This window comes from Neltuma alba, unplaced genomic scaffold (genome assembly GCF_004799145.2).
Source record: "Neltuma alba isolate B1F8T4 unplaced genomic scaffold, ASM479914v2 tig00003344_pilon, whole genome shotgun sequence".
Taxonomy (NCBI): Eukaryota; Viridiplantae; Streptophyta; class Magnoliopsida; order Fabales; family Fabaceae; genus Neltuma; species Neltuma alba.
This window is the reverse complement of record NW_021633244.1, coordinates 30,600-56,871: the sequence shown is the minus strand read 5'-3', so window position 1 is coordinate 56,871 and position 26,272 is coordinate 30,600. Positions and strand designations below refer to the sequence as shown.

Below are 26,272 nucleotides of genomic sequence, written 5' to 3'. Positions count from 1 at the left end.
TATATATATATATTGCAGAGGAAAGATTGAAACACAAAAATTGAGGGGAAAGAGAGTAGAGAGCACGTGATGGGTCCCTCGAGTTGGTATGTTTCAATCAAAATCAGACTTATCAATATATATATACACACACACATAGAGAGAGAGAGAGAGAGAGAGAGAGCTTTAACTTGGTCCAGTTTGGAGATGGCGATAGGGATACAACGTGAACACTGCACTTTGCTAATTGGATGCTCTCTTTGATGGTAGCAATGGTTTGTTTGGGATTCATTATTATTTGGGCGTTTGGTTCAAAAGTAATTGTGGCCATATGTCTCATTCTTGAGGCCGGTTTGTTTGCAGCTTCGTCATCATCCGAATGTGTTAGATCGAAATAATATTCAGTTTCACCATTAATTCCACAATCCACCCTCGTCCTCATCATCTATCTCCTTTTTATGTCTCTTTTCTACTTATATATATTTAGATGGTTATTAAAGTAAGATCAAATTATTAATTATTAACTAAACTAGATGAGAAGGATTAATATTAATGTATCTATTTACTAGTTAATTAAGACTGTTAATTAATATAGCTACTTAATTGTTACGACTTGGGGATATAATTAATCAAGTCGCGATAATTAAATGCATGTGAAGATGGATGGATCAGTCAATTCAGACCAAAGTTTCGCAAAATAAGCAAAGAAGAAGAAATTGATTGACAGGGATGAATGAATGGTACAGGAACAGCATCTCCTAATTGACTACACCATTGACTCCACAATTTTCATTTTTTCTTTATTGGAAATTAAACCATATATATATAACCATATTAGTCAATGATCGTAAGAATAATTCCACCACTTCCCTGTATTTAATTTGCAGTAAATATACTATGCAGAAGTCATTGACTCTGACCTGGTCGTCCCTCCCATAACTTTCATATATAGAATAAAGGTAAAAACAAATAAACGACCCGTTCTTTTTGTGGAATAATTTTTTTCCATTTTGTCTTCACTGCAACACGTTATTATTAACACTGGCGTCAATTCAAACCCCACTTATTAATTCATTTTATTGTCATCCAGCAATATTATAGGTGTCATCGGTTCTAAAAATATAATTAAACGGGAAAGAAGTACAACATTTGATGAGTGCTTTGCACTTTACAAGGTACTTTAAGCTAACGATTCAGCAATTTAAGGGGGAAAAAAAGCAGTTGTGGAAAATTCAAATACGTTTCCAACTTAATATATTAATCCTCTAATTAACAAGACATGGAGAAACCATCAAAGCATAATGAAGTTTCGGAAGTAGACTAATTGCATAAGTGTTAATTTAGTTCCTAATTAATTAAAATCCAATCACATCCCTCACTGTACTCTACTATAATTGAATCACGATATATAACTAGAAAATTGTTTATGGAAGTAATTATTTGATAATTACTTAAATTGGAAATAATCCCTCCCACTAGATGAAAACGAAACAGTCGAGAAATTTTAATGAACGAAGAAGAAAGCATAGTATGATGATAATGATTGACGAGTGACTTCATGTCAAACAAGCTTCCAATAATTGACTAGACCCTATGTTTATTAAATTAAAAGATTTTGATTCTTTTTCTCTCCTTCAAACGCGTCTCAACATACTCGTCGTGTCTTTTTATTATCTCTAAATAATGAATATTTATAACTATACATATGCATCTATCTCCTTCATGCATGTTTATCCCCTACCTACCAGAGCTACCAATTAAGAAATTCTTTTAAAAGAAGCTACTAATTTTTTCCAAAGGAAATAATGACGATGTAATTAAGATGCCTCTTTCTGTGTGATCAAACAGGGAGATGGTTGGTGGGTGGAGAAGCAAGCATGCATTGAGAGTTGAATCAAAGGACAAGGAAAAGAGTGAAGAAATAAAGACAAAAACAGAAATTAAAGGCAAATGGAAGTAAAGTGGGGAATTAATTAGGGGAAGGTCACTTCATCGGCTTCAATAATGAAGGCACCGTCTTTGCATGATTGTTTGTTTCCTTGCTTACATAATTGTTGTAAAATTCAATTTACAGTGTTGTGTGTGTGCGTGTTGTGAGGATTTTTGTCTTGGTCTTTCGATGTGCCACCACAACAACAACACACAATACTACAACTCGACAACGTTAGGGTTTAGGCCTTTTTGCCCTCCACTACTTATCCCATCCTTATTTTCTCTTCAACCTTTTGGCTTTTTTTCAAATGTACCTGTTTGGTGGTGGTAGATATATCAAGCAGAAGATATTTCTTTCTTTTATATTATTTAAATACAAAAAATTAAAAATAGGTTGGCGTCATTTAAGTACGTAATAAGAATGAGTGTGTCATGATAGTGTAGTTAAATAAATCATTATTATGTCACTAATATTATTGTATCTTAAAAGATTTAGTTAGAATGCTTAGCTGGCTTAGTTGAGGCATTTGACCTCTGTACCTATATATGTAAACTCTCAGCACAGTGCAATAGACATCAAATCATTCACCCACTTTTCGTCTTATTCACTCTCTCTCTCCACTTTTCCTTTATGGCATTAGAGCCATTCGGTCAAACCACCATGACTTCTTCACCGAACAATACTCTCTCCTCTCCTTCTGATTTCTCCACTAAGAAATACGTACGGGGTGTTTGGATGGAAATCAAATTATGGTTTCAAAAGTGTTTTTATAGTTTACAAAGTAAATATGTGAAGGAGTTTATCTCATTTTGTAGAAAAGTACTTTTTAAAAGTGATTTTGAGGGTTGCCAAACACCCCTGTAATCTCCTTCTCGCATCTCGTCTCTGTGAAGCTCGATGAGAACAACTTTCTCATCTCGAAGCATCAGATTGCATCTGCAATTCGAGGTCATGACCTTCAGTCTTTCATTGAGAAAACAGCAAAACCGACAGCGAAGTATCTTCCAAATGACAAAGATCCAGAAACTTTCAAAGTGAATCCAGAATACTCTGCTTGGGAGCAACAAGATCAGTTGCTCACCTCCTGGATATCTTGCTCGATGTCGGATGTGATGCTTACCAGAGTTGTTGGTTGCATGACGTCTCTTTAGATCTGGGAGAAGATTCAACAACACTTTGCTTCTCAAAACCAGAGCAAAGATCTGTCAACTAAAGTCGCAACTCAAAACCATCAAAACAGGAAGTTTATCTGCAAATGACTACCTATTGAAGATTAAGAGTATCACTGATGCATTGGTAGATATTGGTCATCCGATCAGTGATTCTGATCATATTGAGGTTATTTTTGAAGGTCTCTCTGATGAGTATGATGCGTGGATTACTGCCATTACCACTCGATTAGATCCTTATTTTGTTGATGAAGTTGAGTCACTTCTTATTGCTCAAGAAGCTCGTATTGAGAAAAATTCCAAGACAGCAATTGTTGAGTCTACTAATCTTGCTCATAGCAAGCCTCCTTACAGAGGAGGTGGTCGTACACAAGGTGGAAGAGGTAATCATGGACGTGGTCACTCATCACAGTACTGTGGATCATCTTCTAATGCTTAATCCAGCAATCGTTCTCTTGATCAGTGTCAGATATGTGAGAAGAAAGGCCATAAGGCTCGTGAATGCTGGTATAGGTTTGATGAAACCTTTGATGAGCTATCGATCAATGACAAGAGGCAGCACAAGAAAGATCAATTAGCGTTAATGGCCACCATTGAGTGCATTGCTAATCCTGATTGGTACCTGGATTCCGGAGCAACAAGCCATGTCACTCATGATGATCGTAACATCAAGGACAAGTCCAGTGGTAAGTCTGTTGATAGAATTTTTAGTGCTGATGGTAAAGGTTTGATAGTTCATTGCACTGGTTCTTCTGATTTTATTCTTCCTCAATCTCAATACACTCTCAAATTAAAAGATATCCTCCATGTTCCTGAAGTCTCTAAAAATCTTCTTAGTATTCGTAAACTCTGTCTTCAAAACTCAGATTACTGGGAGGAAGATGAAAGGGAGAATTATGAGAACCCTACAAGTTTATATAATTGGGGTATCTCGCTTTATTTGATTTTTGGTGTTGACTGATAGGAACCTATTCTCCCAATCTCACGAATCGCTAGCTATACTCTTCATCACAAGCTAAGATTGTTTACAAAGTTATATGCAGTACTTGCCATAATAACAACCTCACAACCTCGACTCGATGAGATTGGAACCTATATGGGAGTGTCAAAGGCTTTAACTTAAGTGATACCGACGCTCTCTTATAAGTGGGAGATTGTGCATTCTATCCCACATGTAACTTCAAGCTATTAGTACTTGCCTCTCTAATTTTTTTGTAAAAAAAATCATATGGAGGTCTGTGTATAAACTTTGTTATATACACACACACATATATATATTCTATATGGTCTTAACCATAGAAACTAGTTAATTGAAGAGTTTGTTTTGATCTTAACTACAATATATTAATTTTCTTTGTTTTTCTCATCTATTTTTTTTTTCAAACTACATAAAATTATTGCACTGCAAAGTTGAATGGCAATTGTATGATTAAAAGGAGGGGTATTTTTTTTAAAAAAAAAGATTTTTTTACAAATAACCAATTTATTAATTATTTTTAATTTATGTAAATTAATTAAATAGCGGAAAAAGTATATTTGTATTGATATTGATGTATATCATTGATACAACATTTTAGGGCAGTACAAGTGACGTATATATACAAGGTTTCTATTGTCATCAGTTGCATGTTCATTTCGACATAATCCAAAGTCTCTCTCATATGCCGATGAATACGAATGCGATTTCAATGGACTAACTATGGAAAACCAAGTTGGGCCTACACCAGAATCCAGCCCACTAATTGATCTCAAACAAGGACCTTTCATCAGTTCATGGCAGCAATCTGAAGTTTCATGGGACTATCGCGAACGACTCGTGAAGTAACTGTAGCTTTTTTTAAGCTTCAGACTTTGACAAAACAAAAAAAATATCTAAGCTTCTCCTTGGCAAAAAATTTAAAAAAAAAAAAACAGTTAAGCTATACACAAGTTTCGTCATTAGTAAAATTATTAATATTAGTTTCCTATAATGATTTAACTAATTAAAAGGACCTACAAATTATTTATACATATCATCTTAAAATAATGAACCTTTCCCCAACAATAATTTTTAATTTGAGATGGTCCGTTATCAATTTGAACGTATTCAAAATGTATGAGTATATAATTTAAAATTCACGTAGAATATCAATGAGATTGGAACTCAAGAATATCATAACTCACAGTACGGCACAATCGAAGGATGCAGTTCAGATCAACACCTACACGAGGCATCTGGCAAGGCAGTTGTCTTAACTGTAAGAGTATCATATAGCTGAATGCGAAGGCACGATGAACTTACATATCCACTGGACAAAGAGAGAAGACACAAATTCTTCAGCAACCATTTGTTTTTCCTTAAGGCTGAGTTTTACGCATGCATTACAATTAAACGGACCGCGACTAAGATAGAATGTATGCGGGTAAATCCACATTTTGAGACGAATAAGCTGTATCAACGATCCATTGATAAGAATCAACAGAGAAAGCCCTTGTGAAGTTTCAAACATATCGTATTAACCAAGATAATCAACCAAAAAGAGAATGTTGGACAAGCAAAACTACCATCGACACAATAGTAGCCAAAATTTGAAAATTAATGAAAAAGAACACACACATTGAAAGAAATGGTATCCATTATAACACACGAAAAGAGAGTTATACGCTCCAAACCCTGATTGACTCGCTAATTGCCAGTCATGAGAGGACTCAATCCCGATTCTTCAAGCGCTCCGCCCGCTGATTCAACTGCTCAATCTTAACAACGAGATTGATGACGGAGTGGAGAAGCCAATAGAAGACCAAAGCGGCGGCAATGAGGAGGGCATTGAGCTGGCTCTTCATGATGGACTTCTGGTGTCGGAGGTACTCCGTAGGGGTGCAGGAGTCAGCCTCGCAACTAGGGCGAGTCTCGTACTTCCAGTGGATATCCATGAGCAAGAAGAGGCAAAACGGGACGATGGAGAGGAAGGGCTTGAGCAAATTTCGGGTAACAGCGATCAAGCCTTTGCGGAGGCCGTCGATGCCAGGAGCACCATAATGGCCTCGGCGGCGGCGGCGTATCCAAGCACAACCCATTCGAGCGCCATGGGAACACCGATGTTTGGTCTGTGCCACAGATCTGCGATGCGATGACGGTTTTTGGTGGGAAAGACCGGCGCTTTTTTTTCTTTATTTCGTTCTGGAGAAGGGGAATGCCGCTTTTCTTAGGAGACAAGTTGTTCTCTGGGGTCAGAAGAGCGAAACGACACGTAGCGCTACACGTGGGAGACTCAAATTTCATGTGTTGCCTTTCCTTCGCCGTGTGGTGCTCACATAAATTTTAAGCTTTTTCATTTGACCAGAATATATCCAAGTTTCTCCTCGGCCAAAAGAAAAAAAAAACAGTTAAGCTAATACACAAGTTTCGTCATTAGTAAAATTGTTAATATTAGTTTCCTATAATAATTTGACTAATTAAGAGGACCTACAAATTACTTATACATATCATGTATATAATCTTAAAATAATGAAACTTTCCCCCACAATAATTTTTAATTTGAGATGGTTCGTTATCAATTTGAACGTATTAAAAATGTATGAGTATATAATTTAAAATTCACGTAGAATTCCGAGGTAAAAAAAAATGACGTGTAATTTATTATGTTGTCTTTTTAGAAATCAGGTTTCTCATAATTAATAGGGAAATGTTTCGTGTATCATATAAAATGATATTATTTTCGGATATTTTAAAATTGATATTCATAAGTTCAAACTTGTCAAGCTGTTCTTCAAAAAAATTTTTGATACAACTGTCTATTCTTCCAAATTTCCACTAAAACAAATATCTTTGTAGGGGTTTGGGCCCACTTGGAAACCTAGCTTAAAGAATGCATACTTAGTACCCGATATTGTCTCAGCTTAACTTATTATTTAGGTTTTTGCATTTTGCTTTTACATATTTAGTGCCTGACATTGACCTAGACAAAATTACCTTTACCAAGAGGATACTTGTGCTTACCAAAAAAAAAAAGAAGAAAGAAGTGAAAGGCCTTTCATTATTCATATGATCATAAAAGAAACTAACTAATCACGCCTAACTAATTCTCTCGCTTCTTTCAACATATTGAACAAAAATGTGCGGCCTGTTGCATTTCCTCTTTAAAAAAGTTCGTTTGAAACAACTTATAAGTTATTTATTTGATAATAATTTAAGAAAAATAAGATAAGTATATAAGAAGAGTTTTGTCCTGATTTACATAAACGTACTTATAAGTACTTATAATCATGAGTCCAAATGGCCTCTTAATATAACTATGTATAGAACTTGACTCTCATAATCTTGCAGACACTAGAGCTTCAGCCTCTCACAGTTTTCCAAATATTTTTTAATAAGCACATACATTTTTTTTATCAGAGGTAATCTTATTTGAGATATTATCAAACACTAGATATGGATACATCTTCCGATAAAGATTTTAAAATTGCTTAGCCATCTCGCAAATGCAATAAGCTGGCGGAACTGGAAGTGTTGTGGGAGGGGGTTTGTTATCCACAGGTTCTTCTGGATTTACCACCTGCGGCTGATTAATAAATTTTTAATTAGGAAAATTAAAAAGGATAAAAATTGAGTGTAATATACATAAGGGAAATTAAGGTTAAAAAATATACTATTTTGCTTTGGCTCGGCTTGGTCAATAATGAAATGAAAGTGGTGAGCAGAGCCACCACTACTACGACGCCAACTATTATTGTCTGCATCTTTTGAAGTCCATCGCCGTTCTTGCTTTTACGCTTACCTACACATTACAATTCATATATCAATTAATTAGATTTCTTTGTTCATAACAAATTTAAAATTATGCATCGTACAAGGGATAATTTCAAACTAATCAAATATGATTAATCTTAATAATCAGGAATAGACGACGTCGCAAATGATGAGATGCTCTGTACCAAAATACCTACCTTTTTGTGTTGTGACTGCAAGCGGCCCTTTCATTGGAAAAATGGCACTATCATTCTTGCTTTATTTGATATTTTGATTTGATTTGATTGTTTATTTTCATCCATAGGATTCTTTATGTAAAGTGATGTGTATGATATATTAATTAAGTTTGTTTTTTCCTACCACTAAGAAAGTTCAAATGGCTACTTTTAATTAACAGTTGAAGTATTCATAAAGCATCCATGAATCAAAAGAGCAGGTCAAAAACATCAAATAATGTCTCTTTCTTTCTTTTTATTATATTATTCTTTCTTTTCCCTATCCTATCTTGAGAATAAAAGATGGAAGAAAGGCGGCAAAACTCAAAGACAAACTTTTTAGGCCGATAAATTTTGCAAGTAAACCCATTAATCAGGCTATATCAAAATATTTTTTTCCCTAACAAAAAGTAAAAAAGGGATCTTGAATGATTAGAACCAGGGATGTGCAAAAATTCAATGATTCGGTTCGGTCCAGTCCAATTCGAAGTGGTCCAGTTCTGTCCAATCCAATCCAAATAAACTATATAATGAAATTAGACTAGACTGGTTGGTCGGGCTGAACTGAGTTTTGGACCAAGTGATCAGACTACCTGGACTGGTCTGGTCCAGTTTAGGTGAATTTTTTATTTTTCAATAATTTGTAATTTAGATGTTACTTTTAATTTTTAAAAAATATTTTTAGAAATTTTTATGTATTTATGATGAAGTCTTAATATTTTAGGATGAGTTTTATATGATTATAGGTATTTTTTGTTGTCTTAAATTGTATTTACCATGTTGAAATCTTGCTTCATATAAAAAAACTTAAAAAAAAAATAGAAAAGAAAATTGGAAACCTAGATTGTCCGAACCATTCCACTAGTCTGGTGGATCAAGTCTAGTTCAACTCGACCTTAAATCATCATTGAACTGGACCAGATCACAAACTGCCAAACCCAACCCGACCAAAAATCAGACCAGACTTCAGGTAGAGTTTTAGTCTGATCCAGTCTATCCATTATGCAGCTCTAATTAGAACCTATGTCTCCTGCCAAATACCAATGGTGTTCATTCCCACACTGACCCTTCTACATATTCATCGTGGCTTGAAATGTAAATTGAAAATTATTCAAGCAAGTCAATTCTCACTAAATAATCACGCAAAAACTTCATCATCATCATCGTCGTCGTCGTCGTCGTCGTCGTCATCATCATACCAAAGCAAAAACGGAATAGTGGAAATCACAAAACCATCCCCCTACCAATGGACACCTTTGCATAGGTCACAGGGAAACAATCTTAGAAAAGGAACGATCAAGCTTGAAGTGGATGGATCAATTTTTGGAGATGAAAGAAGCGGATATGAAGGAGTGAATCGAGACTGTTCAAGCCAGTAGATATGTGGCTTTAGCTGCAAATTGATAAATGTCCCCTCCACAATTACTAAAGTGATTGGAATTTTTCATGTTCTAAATCTTTGTTAGAAAAAAAATTATGGGAAAATAGCTTTATATTCTGATTGTTTAGAAGCTATTAACCTCATAACTCAAAGATGAGATGAGCTACCTTTCAAGGACATCATTATGGATACTAGGTTTCATTTGCATAGGAATTGGCAAATAGTTTTCCAACATATCTACAGAGAGGATAATTCTTATGCTGATCATTTAGTAAAATTTGCTCACAATAGTAACAACATATTTTATATCTTTAATCACCCTCTACCTATTTACCTTTTCGGTAGAAGGTGATGAGGAGAGTTAGTTTGGTTTTCTTAAGTTTCTTCTCTTTTATAGCTTTTAGTTTTTGCTGAGCCTTTTTTTAAGGTCCTTAGTATCCCGTCTATGTTAAAAAAAAAAATTACAAAACCACTACTATTCACGGTGGCGGAGCCGCTTACCGTTTTCATCAGGCGAGTAATCTCCACCTTCGGAGTAGCACGCGTAGCACTTGGCCAAGCCTACCCGACCCCACTGAGCGGGCCCACACTCTTCTCTTAGCCGTCCAATCGCATTTGAGAGGCAATCCTGGCAATCGGTCGCACTCAAATCCCCTACACACTGCGCTGTACCCTGCAAATCCCCCAAGCTAGTCGTTCTAAACGCCTTGTACACCCCATCGGATGTCTCCAAATGTGACAGCACAGCATCTCTTCGAGTCAACCCATCCGAAGTAAACGCAGTGGACGGTCCACATTTCTTAACGACCAAAGTCTTGTCCTCGACGCCCAAGAACTCGGAATCATCATACTTAACGAAACAACCGTCGAGCTCCAAGGCACCGCCTGTGGAGTCAGGGCAGATGGTGCCAAGCTGGGAGACGGCATGGGCAACACAGCAGGAGCAATCGGCAGCGGCAAGGTCGCCGCGACACTGGAAAAGGCCGTAGATGGGGGTGTCCTGTGAGGAGGAGTACGTAAGGGATGGTGATGTTATTTTAGGAGGAAAGCATGGCGGAGTTGACGATGGAAGTGAGAAGGGAGTTGACGGCGGACTCATAGGCAGAGGCCGGCGCAAACTTAGCCTGAGAGCAACTGCCAAAGATGAAAGCCTGGATGGAGGAGGTGGAGGAGGAAGACGTTGGGGTTGTGAAGGATGTGAGGAGCAGGAGAGGAGGAAGAAGAAGAACAAGAGAAGGAAAGTGAGAAGAGAGCATTGACATGGTCGTGGGTGGCAAGAATGCGCAAGTGAGATGGGCAGAGGAAGAGGAGGAAGGTAGGCCTTTTGTAATTTAGTGATATTGATGCTCTCTTATAAGTGGGAGATTGCACATTCTATCCTATTTGTAACTTTAAGCTATTATTACCTGCCTCTTTAATAAAATAAAAAAAATTCATATGGAGGTGTGTATATAGACTTTGTTTTATATATATATATATATATATATATATATATTATATGGTTTTAACCATAGAAACTAGTTAATTGAAGAGCTTGTTTTGATCTGAACTATCATATATTATTTTTCTTTGTTTTTCTCATCTATTATTTTTTTCCAAACTACATAAAATTATTGCCCTGCAAAGTTGAACAGCAATTGTATGATTAAAAGGAGGGGTACTTTAAAAAAAAAGATTTTTTTTTACAAATAACCAATTTATTAATTATTTTTTATTTATGTAAATTAATTAAATAGCGGAAAAAGTATATTATTATTGATATTGATGTATATCATTGATACAACATTTAAGGGCAGTACAAGTGACTCATACACACAAGGTTTCTATTGTCATCACTTGCCCCTCCCTCACATGTCGATGAACACGATTGCGATTTCGATGGACTACATATGGGAAACCGAGTTGGGCAATCCGGCCGACTAATTGGTAGTATAAGCTGAACTGGAGGTATTGTGGGAGGGGGTTTGTTATCCCCATGATTTTCTCCTCCAGTTCCCCCCTGCAGGTGATTAATCAAATTTTTAATTAGAAAAATTAAAAAGGATAAAAATTGGGTATAATATACATAAGGGGAATTAAGGTTAAAAAATATACTACTTTGCTTTTTATGACCTTGGTCAAGAATGAAATGAACGGGGTGAGCACAGCCGTCACTGCTACAACGCCAACTATTATTGTCTGCGTCTTCTGAAGTCCATCACTGTTTTTACTTTTACGCTTACCTACACATTACAATTCATATATCAATTAATTAGATTTCTTTGTTCATAACAAATTTAAAATTACGCATCATACAAGGGATAATTTCAAACTGATTAAATATGATTAATCTTAATAATCAGGAAAAGACGACGTCGCAAATGATGAGGATGCTCTGTACCAAAATACCTACCTTTTTGTGTTGTGACTGCAAGCGGCCCTTTCATTAGAAAAATGGCACTATCATTCTTGCTTTATTTGATATTTTGATTTGATTTGATTGTTTATTTTCATTCATATTACTGTATTAAAAAAAAAACAAAACCACCACTATTCACGGTGGCAGAGCCGCTTACTGTTTTCATCGGGCGAGTAATCTCCACCTTCGGAGTAGCACGCGTAGCACTTGGTCAAGCCTACCCGACCCCACTGAGCGGGCCCACACTCTTCTCTTAGCCGTCCAATCGCATTTGAGAGGCAATCCTGGCAATCGGTCGCACTCAAATCCCCTACGCACTGCGCTATACCCTGCAAATTCCCCAAGCTAGTCGTTCTAAATGCCTTGTACACCCCATCGGACGTCTCCAAATACGACAGCACAGCATCTCTTCGAGTCAACCCATCTGAAGTAAACGCAGTGGAAGGCCCGCATTTCTTAACGACCAAAGTCTTGTCCTCGACGCCCAAGAACTCGGAATCATCATACATAACGAAACAACCGTCGAGCTGCAAGGCGCCGCCTGTGGAGTCGGGGCAGATGGTGCCAAGCTGGGAGACAGCCTGGGCAACACAGCGGGAGCATTCGGCAGCGGCAAGGTCGCCGCGACACTGGAAAAGGCCGTTGATGGGGGTGTTTTGTGTGGAGGAGGAAGGGACGGTGAGGTTGTTGTAGGAGGAGAGCATGGCGCCGTTGACGATGGAAGTGAGAAGGGAGCTGACGGCGGACTCATAGGCAGAGTCTGGCATGAACTTAGCCTGAGAGCAACTGCTATAGATGAAAGCCTGGGTGGAGGAGGAGGAGGAGGAAGACGTTGGGGTTGCGAAGGATATGAGTAGCAAAAAAGGAGGAGGAAGAAGAAGAAGAGAAGGAAAGTGAGAAGAGAGCATTGACATGGTCGTGCGTGGTGGTGAAAATGCGTGAGTGAGATGGGCAGAGGAAGAGGAGCAAGTAGGCCTTTTTTATAGATAACAACTTAAAGCGATCGAAACAGCGACATGTGTGTGTGGGTATGCTTGTGTCCGTAGTAATGATTATATGATGTCTTTGAAGAGAATTCACGCATGTGTATATACACAGTACACAGAGTATATGATTGCGTACGCCCAAACCAGGGGCACACGAGGTTGCCAACACAAGCTCCGACGTATAGGTACGTATAGTTCGTTGCATGTATATTAGGCATAAGAGTTCCTTGGAATATTGTATTCTTTTTGTGAATCACAACAAGTAGACAATTGTTTATGAAAGTAATTATTTGGCAAGCACTAATTACATTAGAAATAATCCTGCCACTAGATGAAAACGAAACAGCCTAGAAATCAAATGAACGAAGAAGAAAGCATAGTATAATGATCATGGTTGACGATTGACTTCATATTAAACAAGCTTCCAATAATTGACAGTGCCTATTAGATTAACGAGGGGAAAGTCACTTTATAGGCTTCAATAATGAAGGCACCTTTGCATGATTGTTTATTTGTTTGTTTACATAATTGTTGTAAAATTTAATTTACACTGTTGTGCATGCGCGCGCGTGTGTTTTGTGAGGATTTTTCTCTTGGTCTTTTAATATCGCCACCACAACAACACACAGCACTACAACCGGTCAACGTTAGGGTTTAGGTTTTGTTGCCCTCTACTACTTATCCCCATCCTCATTTTCTCTTCAACCTTTTGTTTTTTGTTTTGTCCAAATATACCTGTTTGGTGGTGGTAAATATATTAAGCAGAAGATATTTTTCAACTATAGAAACTAGTTAATTGGAGAGTTTGTTTTGATCTTAACTATAATATATATTAATTTTCTTTGTTTTTTCTCATCTATTATTTTTTCAAACTGCATAAAATTATTGTACTGCAAAGTTGAATGGCAATTGTATGATTAAAAGGAGGGGTTTTTTGTAAAAAAATATTTTTTTTTACAAATAACTAATTTATTAATTATTTTTAATTTATGTAAATTAATTAAATAGCGGAAAAAGTATATTAGTATTGGTAATGATGTATATCATTGATACAACATTTTAGGGCAGTACAAGTGACATATATATGCAAGGTTTCTATTATCGTCAATGAACATAATCCAAAGTCTCTCTCACATGCCGATGAAAACGATTGTGATTTTTTGTTTAAATGAGTTAGGTTTCGATGGCTTACTAGATTTCAATGGACTAACTATGGAAAACCAAGTTGGGCCTACACCGGAATTCAGCCCACTAACTGATCTCAAATAAGGACCTTTCATGACTGTAATCTGAAGTTTCATGTGACTATCGCGGATGACTCGTAAAGTAACTGCTGTAGCCTTTGGGACAAAAAAAATAGAGGGACAATCACTGGCCATCCATTTGTCCGTAAATTTTCATGTCACTGTATTACAAAATTGTTAACCGAGGATGCTAATGGTACAAATGAAACCCAACACCATTATTCAACAATTCATGTCCATATTTTAGTTTTGATGAAAGAATCTGTAAAATTAGAGGGTAGTGTTGGAAGAGTGGTCCTTTTCCATCTGATGAAAAAAGGTACCATCATAAACAACTCTCACTGTTTCTTTGCGTGGTAAACCATTCTTGTCTTTGCAAAGATAATACAAAAATGCCCACTCTGCCTAGCTACCAACCCTGTAGTAAATGACAAAAAGGTTAATTGATTAATGTTGAGTTATTACCATCCACAGTAATCCTTAGGATCTTTGTTTGCCTTGGGCATGGCTGACACTTTATCTCATGTTAAAGCATTCGTGTGGTATATACATACATATGAAAATAAGATTGGGGAATGAATGAGAAATGCTGTCCAAATAAACAGAGTAAAGAATCATAGCTATCACTTTATGTACATATCGATCACGTCCTAAATAGAAAATATTGCATCAATATTATGAGCAAGGAAAAGAACATCTCAAAAGACTAGTCTATGGTGGTCGAGCTTCTTAAACTTACTAGCCTTATTTCTCTTGTGACACTTCTCAACATGAGACTTGTAACAATGCATTCTGCCTTCAACACTTCCGATGAAAGCACTAATATTGCAAGCACAAATTTAAAACACTAGCTTATTAGATGGTAGAACCTTTTGAACTTATAAACCACTTCATCATGTGAGTGGATCACTTGAAAATTATCAAGAAGAAGAAATGTTTAGAAGAACAACTCACACGAACCTTCTTTGAGAATCATAAACACCGGAGTCGCTCCCATGCTTGCCCCCCTGGACATTTCTAACTCTAGTTGGTAAAAACAGAGAAGGACATTTTCCCTGCACCATTCATCAATACGAATCCCACTTAATTGTCACTTATCGACATCAACATATCTCCTTCTATTCAAATACAACCACGTTGAAAACTATGCTAGAAAAGAAAAGATAGAGAAAGTTACGGGGCGAGTTTTCTGACTCAGAGCCAGAGGGAGCAAAAGTGAAAATACAGAAGACAAGAAGATGCCGCAACCGATTGCACGAAGCCCTACAATCACAAGATTCAATATGATTACTGTTAGTCAATATTCCTCCTTGAATTTGTTTCCGTCTACAAATTCCTATTTGATTCACCTCGGAAAGTCTCTCAGGGGTAGACGACGCCGTCCTGGTTCCTGTCGAAGAAGTAAGTGTGCTTTTGCAGAACATTTTGGTGGGGCTCAGCAATTAAATCTGATGCTGCTGCATGAAAACCTGCTGGAATATCACCTTGAAGGTGAAAATGGAATAATTAAAGTATATTGCCAAGTCAAAGAATAGAAGTAATTAAAGATACCCTCTTGATTGTTACTTTCAATGGAAGCCACGGCCGATTGGCTGAGGTGAGTGGGAGACAATAAGGAAGGAAGTGATTTGTTAGGGAAGAGAAGAAAGAGTGGGCGTGTTTTTAGAGAAGGAACAGGTTAGTAGCTCAAAAGACTCCATTCACGTAGGCAAGAGACGTGAGGGAAACTGATCTATTTCTATTTATCTAATTTATTTATGAGTATGATTGTTTTATAATTTTTTTTTGGCCAAAGATTGTTTTATGAATTAACTCCAATAGTTATTTCATTTCATTTTTTTAGTGCTTCATGTTTTTGTATTGACATGCACAATGATAATTTTTCGCAAACAATTATGAGTTACTTTGTAAAATATCAAATTTACTTTAATAAGTCATTAGTTAGATAATGACAGCAAATTTTTGTTGATATTTCTTATTTGACATTTAATAATTTTCAACTTTTTTTGTCATTTTTTTATTTTTTAATCATGATTTTCCTAAAACGAGATAAATATACAAGAAGAATTCTCTCTTGACTTATGTTAAACATGTTTATAATCATGATTCCAAATGACCAGTTAATGTAATTATGTACAGAAATTGACTCTCATACTTTTGCTATCACCAAAACTTCAACCCCTCACATTTTTCCAAATCTTTTTTTAATAAGCATATACATCTTTTTATTAAAGATAATTCTATTCAAGATATTATCGGGCACTAAATATGAATATTTCTTCTGACAAAAATTTTAATTTTCATTAATCATGTTATAAAAACCTGGTCTTTCTACTAAATCCAATTCCCGTTAATGCATATTCTTCCAAGAGATGTGCCTGAGTGCTTTCATGAAGGCGTTTTCTTAGGACCCATCCTCGTAAGTGAAGATATTGATGTGCTGTTTTCCCACAACATCTAGTGGACATGCGGAGTCAGCTTCAATTCAAATGCAGGTTCAAAGCAAGACAACATTTTGTTTACCCAAAGTATGAGATGATCTAGAGTGTTTGATTTAGCTTATTTTCTTATTTTTAAGTAAATTTTTTTTCAAGTAAGTAATTTTATACTTCACAATATATACACACATGCACACACAAATGAGTTTTTTTTGTCAAAAAAAAATCCAAAGTACTTTTTATTTATAAGGAGGGGCAGGGTTAAATAAATGAGGCCCACTTTGGCCCATCTCATAAATCTATTTTATTTTGATTTGACATTATATTGTTCATTTTTATCTTTATGACTTCGTAGTTGAACCTAATGATCATGGCTCATTGCCAAACGTCGCAGCGTATTCTTTCACAACACCATCTTATACTTTTCCACATATATAAACAAATACAACATATCAAATATAGGCAAAATTTGATTAAGAAAAAAAAGCATATGTATAAACATTATTTTCTTGTCCAAAGTGGTTGATTAATCAACATTAGTTAAAGGGATTTTTTTTTTGGAAGATGTGCCGTTGCCAGGGATTTAACAGATTGGGACAGAACCAAAAGAAACAACCATGGTTTGAGGGAAGAGGTAGAATAAAAGAAGATTCCATGGAATTCGTCTTGTTATAATTATTTAGGTCCCATACATAAATTATAATAGTACTCTTCTGGTCCTATTATGAGACACAGAGAGAAGATTTTTATTTGTCTTATTTATGAGTTACTTCATTAAATTTTTATCATAAATGTATTATATTGTCATTCATTTATTATAGTATAGATAATTATTTTTTAAAAGATGTATATATTAAATATTGGTAAAGTTGAAAGTTATTATATTTTAATGAAAAATTAATACAGTTTAAAGTTTCTCTTGATCTATATAAAATATGTTAAAAGTGTTTTATAAATAGGACCAGAAGAACGTATGGTAAGTTGCTGAAGTATAAAATTGATGATTTGTCCAATCGCCCTCTTAAACTAACGACGCTCCCCTCTACGTCGCATAATATAATCGAGTAATGATGGCTTCCTTAATCATAATCTGCGAGATTATAAACTGACACATCATATATTTAATTTAATTCAATGATGCCTTCTCTTGACCAAAGCCCCCAAAAAAAATACTCTTCCGATCCTTATTATAAGACTCAATTTGACTTTTTATTTGGTCCTAATTATAAGACCCAATCTATTTTCTCTCTTATATTTATGCATTTTTTCCAAGATAATCCTTCTAATAATGATAGTTTTAACCAATATACTTAATTAGAAAGAATATTTTAGGAATAACAACACTTATTTATTATAAATAACCAACTTAACTTACTTCCTTAATTTCCTCAAATAAGTCAATTGGGTCTTATAATTAGGACCGGAGGAGTATTATATATTCTTCGAACACCAACTTTTGGTCAAAACTCAAAAGTATTTTTAAACTCACAGTGCACAATTCTTATTAATTTGATCAGTGATAATTGAATTAAGTGCAAGTAACTCAACATTCGTATGATGTTTATCAGGCATTATATACATGGTTTTATTACCAAACAAAATTATGAGCCTAGGGTATTGAATTACAAGTTGATTTTGAAAGTTTTTAAAAAATAGTATATATATTTTTTTTAATTCCGGGTTAACGTACTATTCACTCATATTTTCATTTTATCATTGCCATACTATAACCGTATCAAATATTTTTAAAAAAATCATTTTTCCAATAAGAAGAATTCGAATCAATCATGTCTTTCTCAACAACAAGGAATATATATACATTATACAATATATGTATATATATATATATATAGAATTTGAACGTATTAAATATGATTATATAATTTAAAATTCACGTAGAATTCCGAGGTCAAAAAAAAAAATCACGTATAATTTATTATCTTGTCTTTTTAGAAATCAGGTTTTCTCATAATTAATAAGAAAATGTTTCGTGTATTATATTATCATCATACGTTTAAACTTGTCAGGCTGTTCTTCCAATCGTTTTTTATACAACTGTCAATTCTTCAAAATTTCCACTAAAAAACTAATCTTTGTAGAGGTTTGGGCCCACTTGGAAACTCGGCCCGAAGAATGCACACTCATAAATGAAATTCGGCCCAACTTATTCCTTAGGCTTTTGCATTCTATTTTCACATATTTAGTACTTGACAGTAACTCAAATAAAACTATCTCTATCAAGAGGATAACTGTGCTTACCGGGGGAAAAAAGAAGAAGAAGAAGTGAAAGGCCCTTCATCATTCATACAATCATAAAAGAAACTAACTAATCACATCTAGCTAACTCTCTCCCTTCTTTCAACATATTGTACAAAAATGTGCGGCCTATTGCATTTTGTTCCTAAAAACTCTATTTAGAACAACTTATAAGTTAATTTTTTAATTGTAATTTAAGAAAAATAAGATAAGTATGTAAAAAGAGTTTTATCTTAACTTACAAAAACATATTTGTAAGTGCTTATAATCATGATTCCAAATGGCCTCTTATTGTAATTATGTACAGAACTTGACTCTCTCATACTCTTGTAGCCAACAGAGTTTCAGCCTTTTACAGTTTTCCAAATATTTTTTAATAAGCACATCCATTTTTTTTATTAGAGACAATTTTGTTCGAAATATTATCAAATACTAGATGTGGATACATCTTCTAATAAAGATTTTAACCTTTGTTAGCCATGTTACGATGGACTAAATCTTCTGCCAAATTTCACTGTTCATAACTTATAAATATGTTTTGACTTGTTAGGATTTTCATACTCCTCCGGTCCTAAATGTAAGACCCTTATACTAGTGTGTATAAGGGTCTTACATTTAGGACCGGAGGAGTATTATATTTGGATTTATGATCCTTTGGCTGTTGCTGAGGTAAGGGTTCTTGACATATCATAACGTGAAACAGAATTCTGATATTCTTCCTGTTGCCTCACCGCTCGTGTTTATGCCACTCCTTGTTCAGCTTCGTCCCGACCTCCATTTAGTTCGTTCTAATCTCAGTTCTAAAATGGCAGACGAATGCTTAGATTCTTCAGATGCAAATGAATCTGAATTATTTGGTGGTTTCAACTTTTACTGATTTTTGAGGAGATCTAAAGTCAAGCTTTTGTGTCTCTGTGGGTATCAATTGAAGCTTTCGAGAAATAACTAAATCAAACATGCGATCCTTGTCATGATGGAGTGCAAGGGGTGATTATTTTCTAACGGTCGTCTCATATTGGATTTCTATGCTTAAATCAGGAAACTTCCATGTGTGATGTAAAATTGAAGTGGGAAATGTTTTAACTGGTCAAAAATAATTGTGTTTGAATATAAAGCCATCTAAATCATTTAGTTATTACTACCTCCGGTCCTTAATATTAGATCTTGTTTGACTTTTATTTTGGTCTTAAATATAAGACTCCAATCCACTTTGTTTCTCATATTTATATTTTTTTTTCTAAAATAACCCTTCTAACAATAATAGTTTTAATCAATATACTTGATTAGCAAGGATATTTTAGGAAAGACAACACCTATTTAAGACAAATAACTAACTCAACTTATTTTTTAATCTCTTTAAATTAGTTAACTGGTTTTTATAATTAGGATATTTATTTAAACTATATTATCCCAGGAAGCTTGAATCCGTCAATATCCCCGCACTCTTGTGCGCCCCTTAATTTCCATTATTCCCCCAAGAATGAAACCCACTTATATGCAATTGCAAAAGCCCACAAGTATACAAGAAGGCTATAGCCCAAAGAACTCAGACCCAAAAATAACGCAACAAAAACAAACTTAGCCCAAAACGACACAAAGGGAGCAAGAACGGCAGCCCCCAGAAAAATCATGCTAGAAAACGCGGGAAATAAGACTTTTCAACCTGTACTTTGCTTCAATTGCTGATTCAACCCCTCAATTTTGATGTGAAACAACCTAATCCTTGTAGTTTTTAAATTTGAAGCAACTCAATCAATATATATAGTCTCTTAATTCAGCCATAATTTGGATAAACATGCGCACACGATTTCCCCCCGCTAGCTCTGCTTATTATTGCCACTACTTGCCAGCATTGGAACCTGAAGAAGAGGTCCCAAGTACAATAGAGGCCCAAAAAAACTCAAGAAAAGAAAAGTGCAGAAGACAGTTCAAATATTATTCCTACTACTAATGTGGGATTTATCCATTCTACAAGGGAAATATGGGGCTTGAATAAACTTTTTCTTTAATATTAATTTATTATGTATGAAGAGTTTGAATCTAAATTCTTATCTTACCAGTTTGAGTTAGGTGCAGGTGACTCCAATAATTTATGCAAGTACGTGAGGGGAACTCTCTCTCTCTCCCCCCCCCCCCTTTTTTTCCCCTTTTCTCTCTTGGTACAGAGGGAACCCTTGTTGAAGCAGTGAATTTGTTGGCTAAGTAGTGATCTGAATGGCACCCAAATTTAATAATGGAGGCTGGTTCCTTATCCCTTTCACTTCTTTGTCAAGAAAATGACATTTCTCCTTTTTTTTAAAAAAAAAGATTATATTCTTTTTATTTTTTTTAAATGAACCAGAGAAAGAAAAAATGGCTAAAGTTATCTTATCCTTATCACTAACACGATGGCCTCATATTCACACGGATATTATGTAATGGGTACCAACAAGACATTGAAAATGACCTCTAATCGAATCTCTTCCCTCATTGGTTCAATCCCTTGACGAAATTGCCCCTTATGGTCCCCGTTCCATGTACTTTTCCGTTCGAATCTCTTCCCTCATTGGTTCAATCCCTTGACGAAATTGCCCCTTATGGTCCCCGTTCCACTTAATTTTTCCATTTGTTGAAAACGTGCCTCTTACAACATTATATCTTTTCTCCTCCTCAAAACAAAATTATTAAATATATGTAAGGCACACCAAAAAAAAAATGCTAGCCAACAATTATTCAAAAAAATTATATACTTCTTTATAGAATTATATTTATATATACATCTTGAAAAAAAATTATAAATTTTCACCAAAAAAATTCTTTTTAGGATCTTGTTTCAAATTGGCCAACAAATCTGACTTGAAATTTCTTTTTTGAATCCACATTGACTTAATATGGTTGAGTTAGACCAGGTCATCCGCTATGAGAAACATTGTCGCCAATTCAAATGGTAAACGATCAACCTTTTTTTTTTCCCAAAAGAAAAATCCTCATGTGGGTTAATGGATTGGGCATTAACGATTCGCTCGAAACAAAAGGAAGAGCGAAATCTTAAACTGTAAGAAAATGGTTTCATTCTTCCCGTAATGATTTGGAAATTGACCAAACTTTTCTGGGGTCCACCAAAATGGGCAAGGAGAGCGATGGCGAATATTTATTCAATCAGGACTGGATTTTTGTGCTCAAAAAGAGCAAATCACAGAGTGGAATTGGGTGAGACAATGGACGCGACATTTCAATTTATAACCACTCAAGCCTCTTGAAACCACAACCACTCTTGTTCTTGTTTCTGTTCCCACGGGACTCAAATTTTCCTACGGTGCTTGTCAAGCCTCTTTTCTGACACAGACACCCCTTGCCTCCTGCTCTTTCTTTTAAGTATCTAAAAATTTTATCATCACTGAACTATTTTTATTATGCGTGTTTTTGAACCTAGAAACTTCCGAGCCAAGTACCAATCAACAGTTTTAATATTGTTTCAATATACAGAACTGTTATGTGCAAGTTTGTTGATACAGACATGCATACAGGATACGTCTCCACTTTTTTTATCAAGTCAAACTGTCATGAGGTATTCATCTGTTGAAGTATTTTGTTGCCGCTTGTTCTGTTAACTTTAGCTGTTCCACTCACTCACTGACAAAGTGATGAATTGAACATTAGAATCAGACCAAATCAGCTTTTCAAAAAGTTCGAATCTTTGGTGGAAATGAATCTGCTACCGTCATTCCTTTCAACCTAATTCATCCAAAGACATTAACATGAAGTGAAGACTCAGAGTGGCATGATGCACGTCAAGAAGATATTTCACATAATTTGTGAAATAGTTACATAGTGAACAATATGTCATATGTGGTACAATCGGAAACTTAAATCCAACTAGTTCTTTGAAATAAGAAGGGAAGGCCCTAGAGCAACTGGCTCTGTCCTTTTAACACTTGTTACAAGGGACTGGATCTTCTGCAAACCAAGGAATTAGCCGAACTAGAAATATTACGAGAGGGTACTTGTTTTCCACGTGAGTTTCTTGTTTGATTTCCACCTGAGTTTCTTGTTTGTTTTCCACCTGAGTTTCTTGTTTATTTTCCACATGAATTACCACCTGCAGGTGATTAATCAAATTCTTAATTAGGAAAATTAAAAAGGATAAAAATTGGGTGCAATATATATAAAGGAAATTAAGGTTAAAAAATGCTTCCTCTGTCTCATTTTATAAGCAACAATTATCATTTTCCTCTTATTTCGAAATATAAACAATATTTACAAGTTGTCTTAAATTTTTGTAGCAAATTTCCTATTTTGCCCTCATTAATTACTTATTTTAATACTCAAAATATTTATTATCTCATTTCCCAAATCATCATCTCTTCATCACACAGTCTCTCTCTTTTATAATTCTCTTTATTATAATAATTTTTTTATTCTCTCTCTTATACTCTCTTTCCCCTATAAATAAAGGCATTTTGGAGAAAGAACTTGTAATTTCTACACATTTATTGTCTTTAATTAATTTTAACTAATATTTTGATATAAGCTCCAATATTGTTTATAAAAAAAACACTGGAGGGAGCATACCTCTTTGCTTTTGCACAGCTTGGCCAAGAATGAAATGAATATGATGAGCAGAGCCACCACTGCTACGATTGCTATGACACCAACTATTATTACCTGTGTGTTCTGAAATTCATCGCCGTTCTTGTTTTTACGCTTACCTACACATTACAATTCATATATCAATTAATTAGATTTCTTTGTTCATAACAAATTTAAAATTACGCATCATACAAGGGATAATTTCAAACTGATTAAATATAATTAATCTTAATAATCAGGAAAAGACGACGTCGCAAATGATGAGGATGCTCTGTACCAAAATACCTACCTTTTTGTGTTGTGACTGCAAGCGGCCCTTTCATTGTTTTTTTATGAATTAGGAAAACTGGCACTATCATTCTTGCTTTATTTGATATTTTGATTTGATTGTTTATTTTCATTCATAGGATTCTTCATATAAAGTGATGTGTATGATTTATTAATTATGTTCTGCTTTTTCCACCACCAAGAAAGTTCAAATGGCTACTTTTAACTAACAATTGAAATATTTTGAAATACTCATACATAGAAAGGCATGAAGCATTCATGAATCAAAAGAGTAGCACATCAACAAGATCAAATAACGTACCTTTCTTTCTTTTCACTATATTATTCTTTCTTTTCCCTATTTTGAGAATAAAAGAGGGAAGGAAGGCAACAGAACTCAAAAGACAAACCTTTTAGACCGATAAATTTGGCAAGCAACCCCAATTAAATGGGTCCAAAATCAGACTATATCAAAATATTTGTTTTCCTAACAAAAATTAAAAAAGGTATCTCGAATAATCAGAACTTATGCCTCCTACCAAATGCCAATGGCCTTCATTTCCGCACCGACCCTTCTACGCCTTCATCGCGGCTTGAAACGTATATTGAAAATTATTCAAGCAAGTCAATTCTCACTAAATAATCATTCAAAAACTTCATCATCATCATCATAATAATAATAATAATAATAATAATAAAAGCAAAAACGAAACAGCAGAAATACCAAAACCACCACTATTATTCACGGTGGCGGAGCCGCTTACCGTTTTCTTCGGACGAGTAATCCCCACCTTCAGAGTAGCGTGCACAGCACTTGGCCAAGTATACCCGACCCCACTGAGCAGGCCCACACTCTTCTCTTAGCCGTCCGATCGCGTTTGAGAGGCAATCCTGGCACTGGGGTGCACTCAAATCCCCTACGCACTGTGCCATGCCCTGCAAATCCCCTGAGCTAGTCGTTCTAAACGTCTTGTACACCCCATCGGACGTTTCCAAATACGAGAGCACAGCGTCCCTCCGAGTCAACACGTCCGAAGTCAATGCAGTCGTCGGCCCACATTTCTCAACCACCAAAGTCTTGTCCTCCATGCCCAAGAACTTGGAATCATCATACTTAACGAAACAACCGTCGAGCTGCAAGGCACCGCCGGTGTAGTAGGGGCAGATAGTGCCAAGCTGGGAGACGGCCTGGCCAACACAGCGGGAGCAGTCGGCAGCGGCAAGGTCGCCGCGACACTGGAAAAGGCCGCATATGGGGGTGTCCTGTGAGGAGTGAGGGACGGTGAGGTTGTTGTAGGAGGAGAACATGGCGGCTTTGACGATGGAAGCGAGAAGGTAGTTGACGGTAGACTCATAGGCAGAGCCCGGCGTGAACTTAGCCTGAGAGCAACGGCCAAAGATGAAAGCCTGTGTGGATGAGGAAGACATTGGGGTTGTGAAGGATTTGAGTAGCAGGAGAAGAGGAAGAAGAAGAGAAGGATAGTGATGCGAGAGCGTTGACATGGTCGTGTGTGGTGAGAATGCGTAAGTGAGATGGGCAGAGGAGGAAGAGGAAGGTAGGCCTTTTTTATATATAACAACTTAAAGAGATCGAAACAGTGACGTGGGCATGGGGAGTATGCTTCTCTACGTAATAATGATTATATGACGTCTTTGAAGAGAATTCACGTACATGTATATGCACAGTACACACAGTATATGATTGCGTAAGCCCAAGCCACAAGCACACGAGGTTGCCAACACAAGCACCGACGTATATATAGATACGTATAGTTCGTTGCATAGATATTAGGTATGAGAGTTCCTTGGAATATTGTATATTCTTTTCGTGAATCACAGTAACTAGACAATTGTTTATGGAAGTAATTATTTGGCAAGTACTTATATTAGAAATAATCCCTGCCATTATATGAAAACGAAACAGTCTAGCAATTTCAATGAACGAAGAAGAAAGCATAGTATAATCGTAATGGTTGACGATTGACTTCATATCAAACAAGCTTCCAATAATTGACTAGATCCTATGTTTATTAAATTAAAAGATTTTGATTCTGTTTCTCCCCTTCAAACACGTCTCAACATAATCTTCATACCTCCCACACTATGTTTATTAAATTAATAGATTTTGATTCTTTTTCTCCCCTTCAAACACGTGTCAACATAATCTTCTTACCTCCCTCGTCGTGTCTTTTATTATCTCTAAATAAGGAATATTTATAACTACACATATGCATCTATCCCATTTATGCATGTTTATCCTCTACCTACCATGGCTACCAATTAAGAAATTTTTTAAAAGAAGCTACTAATTTTTTCCAAAGAAATAATGATGATGTGCAATTAAGATTCCTGCTTCTGTGCGATCAGAGAGATGGGTGGTGGGTGGATAAGCGAGCATGCATTGAGGCTTGAATCAAAGGAAAAGGAAAATGTGAAGAAATAAAGACAAAAAAAGAAGAAGAAGAAATTAAAGGCAAATGGAAGTAAAGTGGAGAATTAATTAGGGGAATTGAAGGTCAATTCATATGCTTCAATGATGAAGGCACCGTCTTTGCATGATTGGTTGTTTACATGATTGTTGTAAAATTTAATTTACATTGTTGAGTGTGTTTTTTTTTTTTTTGCACGTGAGGATTTTGGTCTTGGTCTTTTGATGTGTCACCACAACAACACACAACACTACTACAACTCGTCAACGTTAGGGTTTA

The 26,272-nt window shown here is 35.6% G+C and overlaps 3 protein-coding genes and 1 pseudogene across 3 annotated transcripts; all 4 read right to left on the bottom strand.

The window, feature by feature from the left end:
- Positions 1-5,769: 5,769 nt before the first annotated feature.
- Positions 5,770-6,197, bottom strand: LOC114741286 (uncharacterized; annotated as a pseudogene).
- A 1,320-nt stretch (positions 6,198-7,517) lies between these two features.
- Positions 7,518-10,674, bottom strand: LOC114741290 (plasmodesmata-located protein 6-like). Its single transcript, XM_028929542.1, is given in 4 exon segments — positions 7,518-7,622; positions 7,711-7,838; positions 9,908-10,427; positions 10,429-10,674. Coding segments are annotated over 4 exon segments (993 nt in total). The 5' UTR covers positions 10,669-10,674.
- A 1,261-nt stretch (positions 10,675-11,935) lies between these two features.
- On the bottom strand, positions 11,936-12,718 carry LOC114741289 (plasmodesmata-located protein 7-like). Its single transcript, XM_028929541.1, has one exon. The coding sequence runs from the start codon at positions 12,716-12,718 to the stop codon at positions 11,936-11,938; it is 783 nt and encodes a 260-aa protein (XP_028785374.1).
- A 2,678-nt stretch (positions 12,719-15,396) lies between these two features.
- LOC114741288 (plasmodesmata-located protein 6) lies at positions 15,397-25,067 on the bottom strand. Its single transcript, XM_028929540.1, has 4 exons — positions 24,329-25,067; positions 23,280-23,416; positions 22,650-22,806; positions 15,397-15,518 (listed from the first exon to the last, which is right to left on the bottom strand). Exons 1-4 carry the CDS (start codon positions 25,065-25,067, stop codon positions 15,397-15,399), a joined length of 1,155 nt encoding a protein of 384 aa, XP_028785373.1.
- Between the last annotated feature and the right edge of the window lie 1,205 nt (positions 25,068-26,272).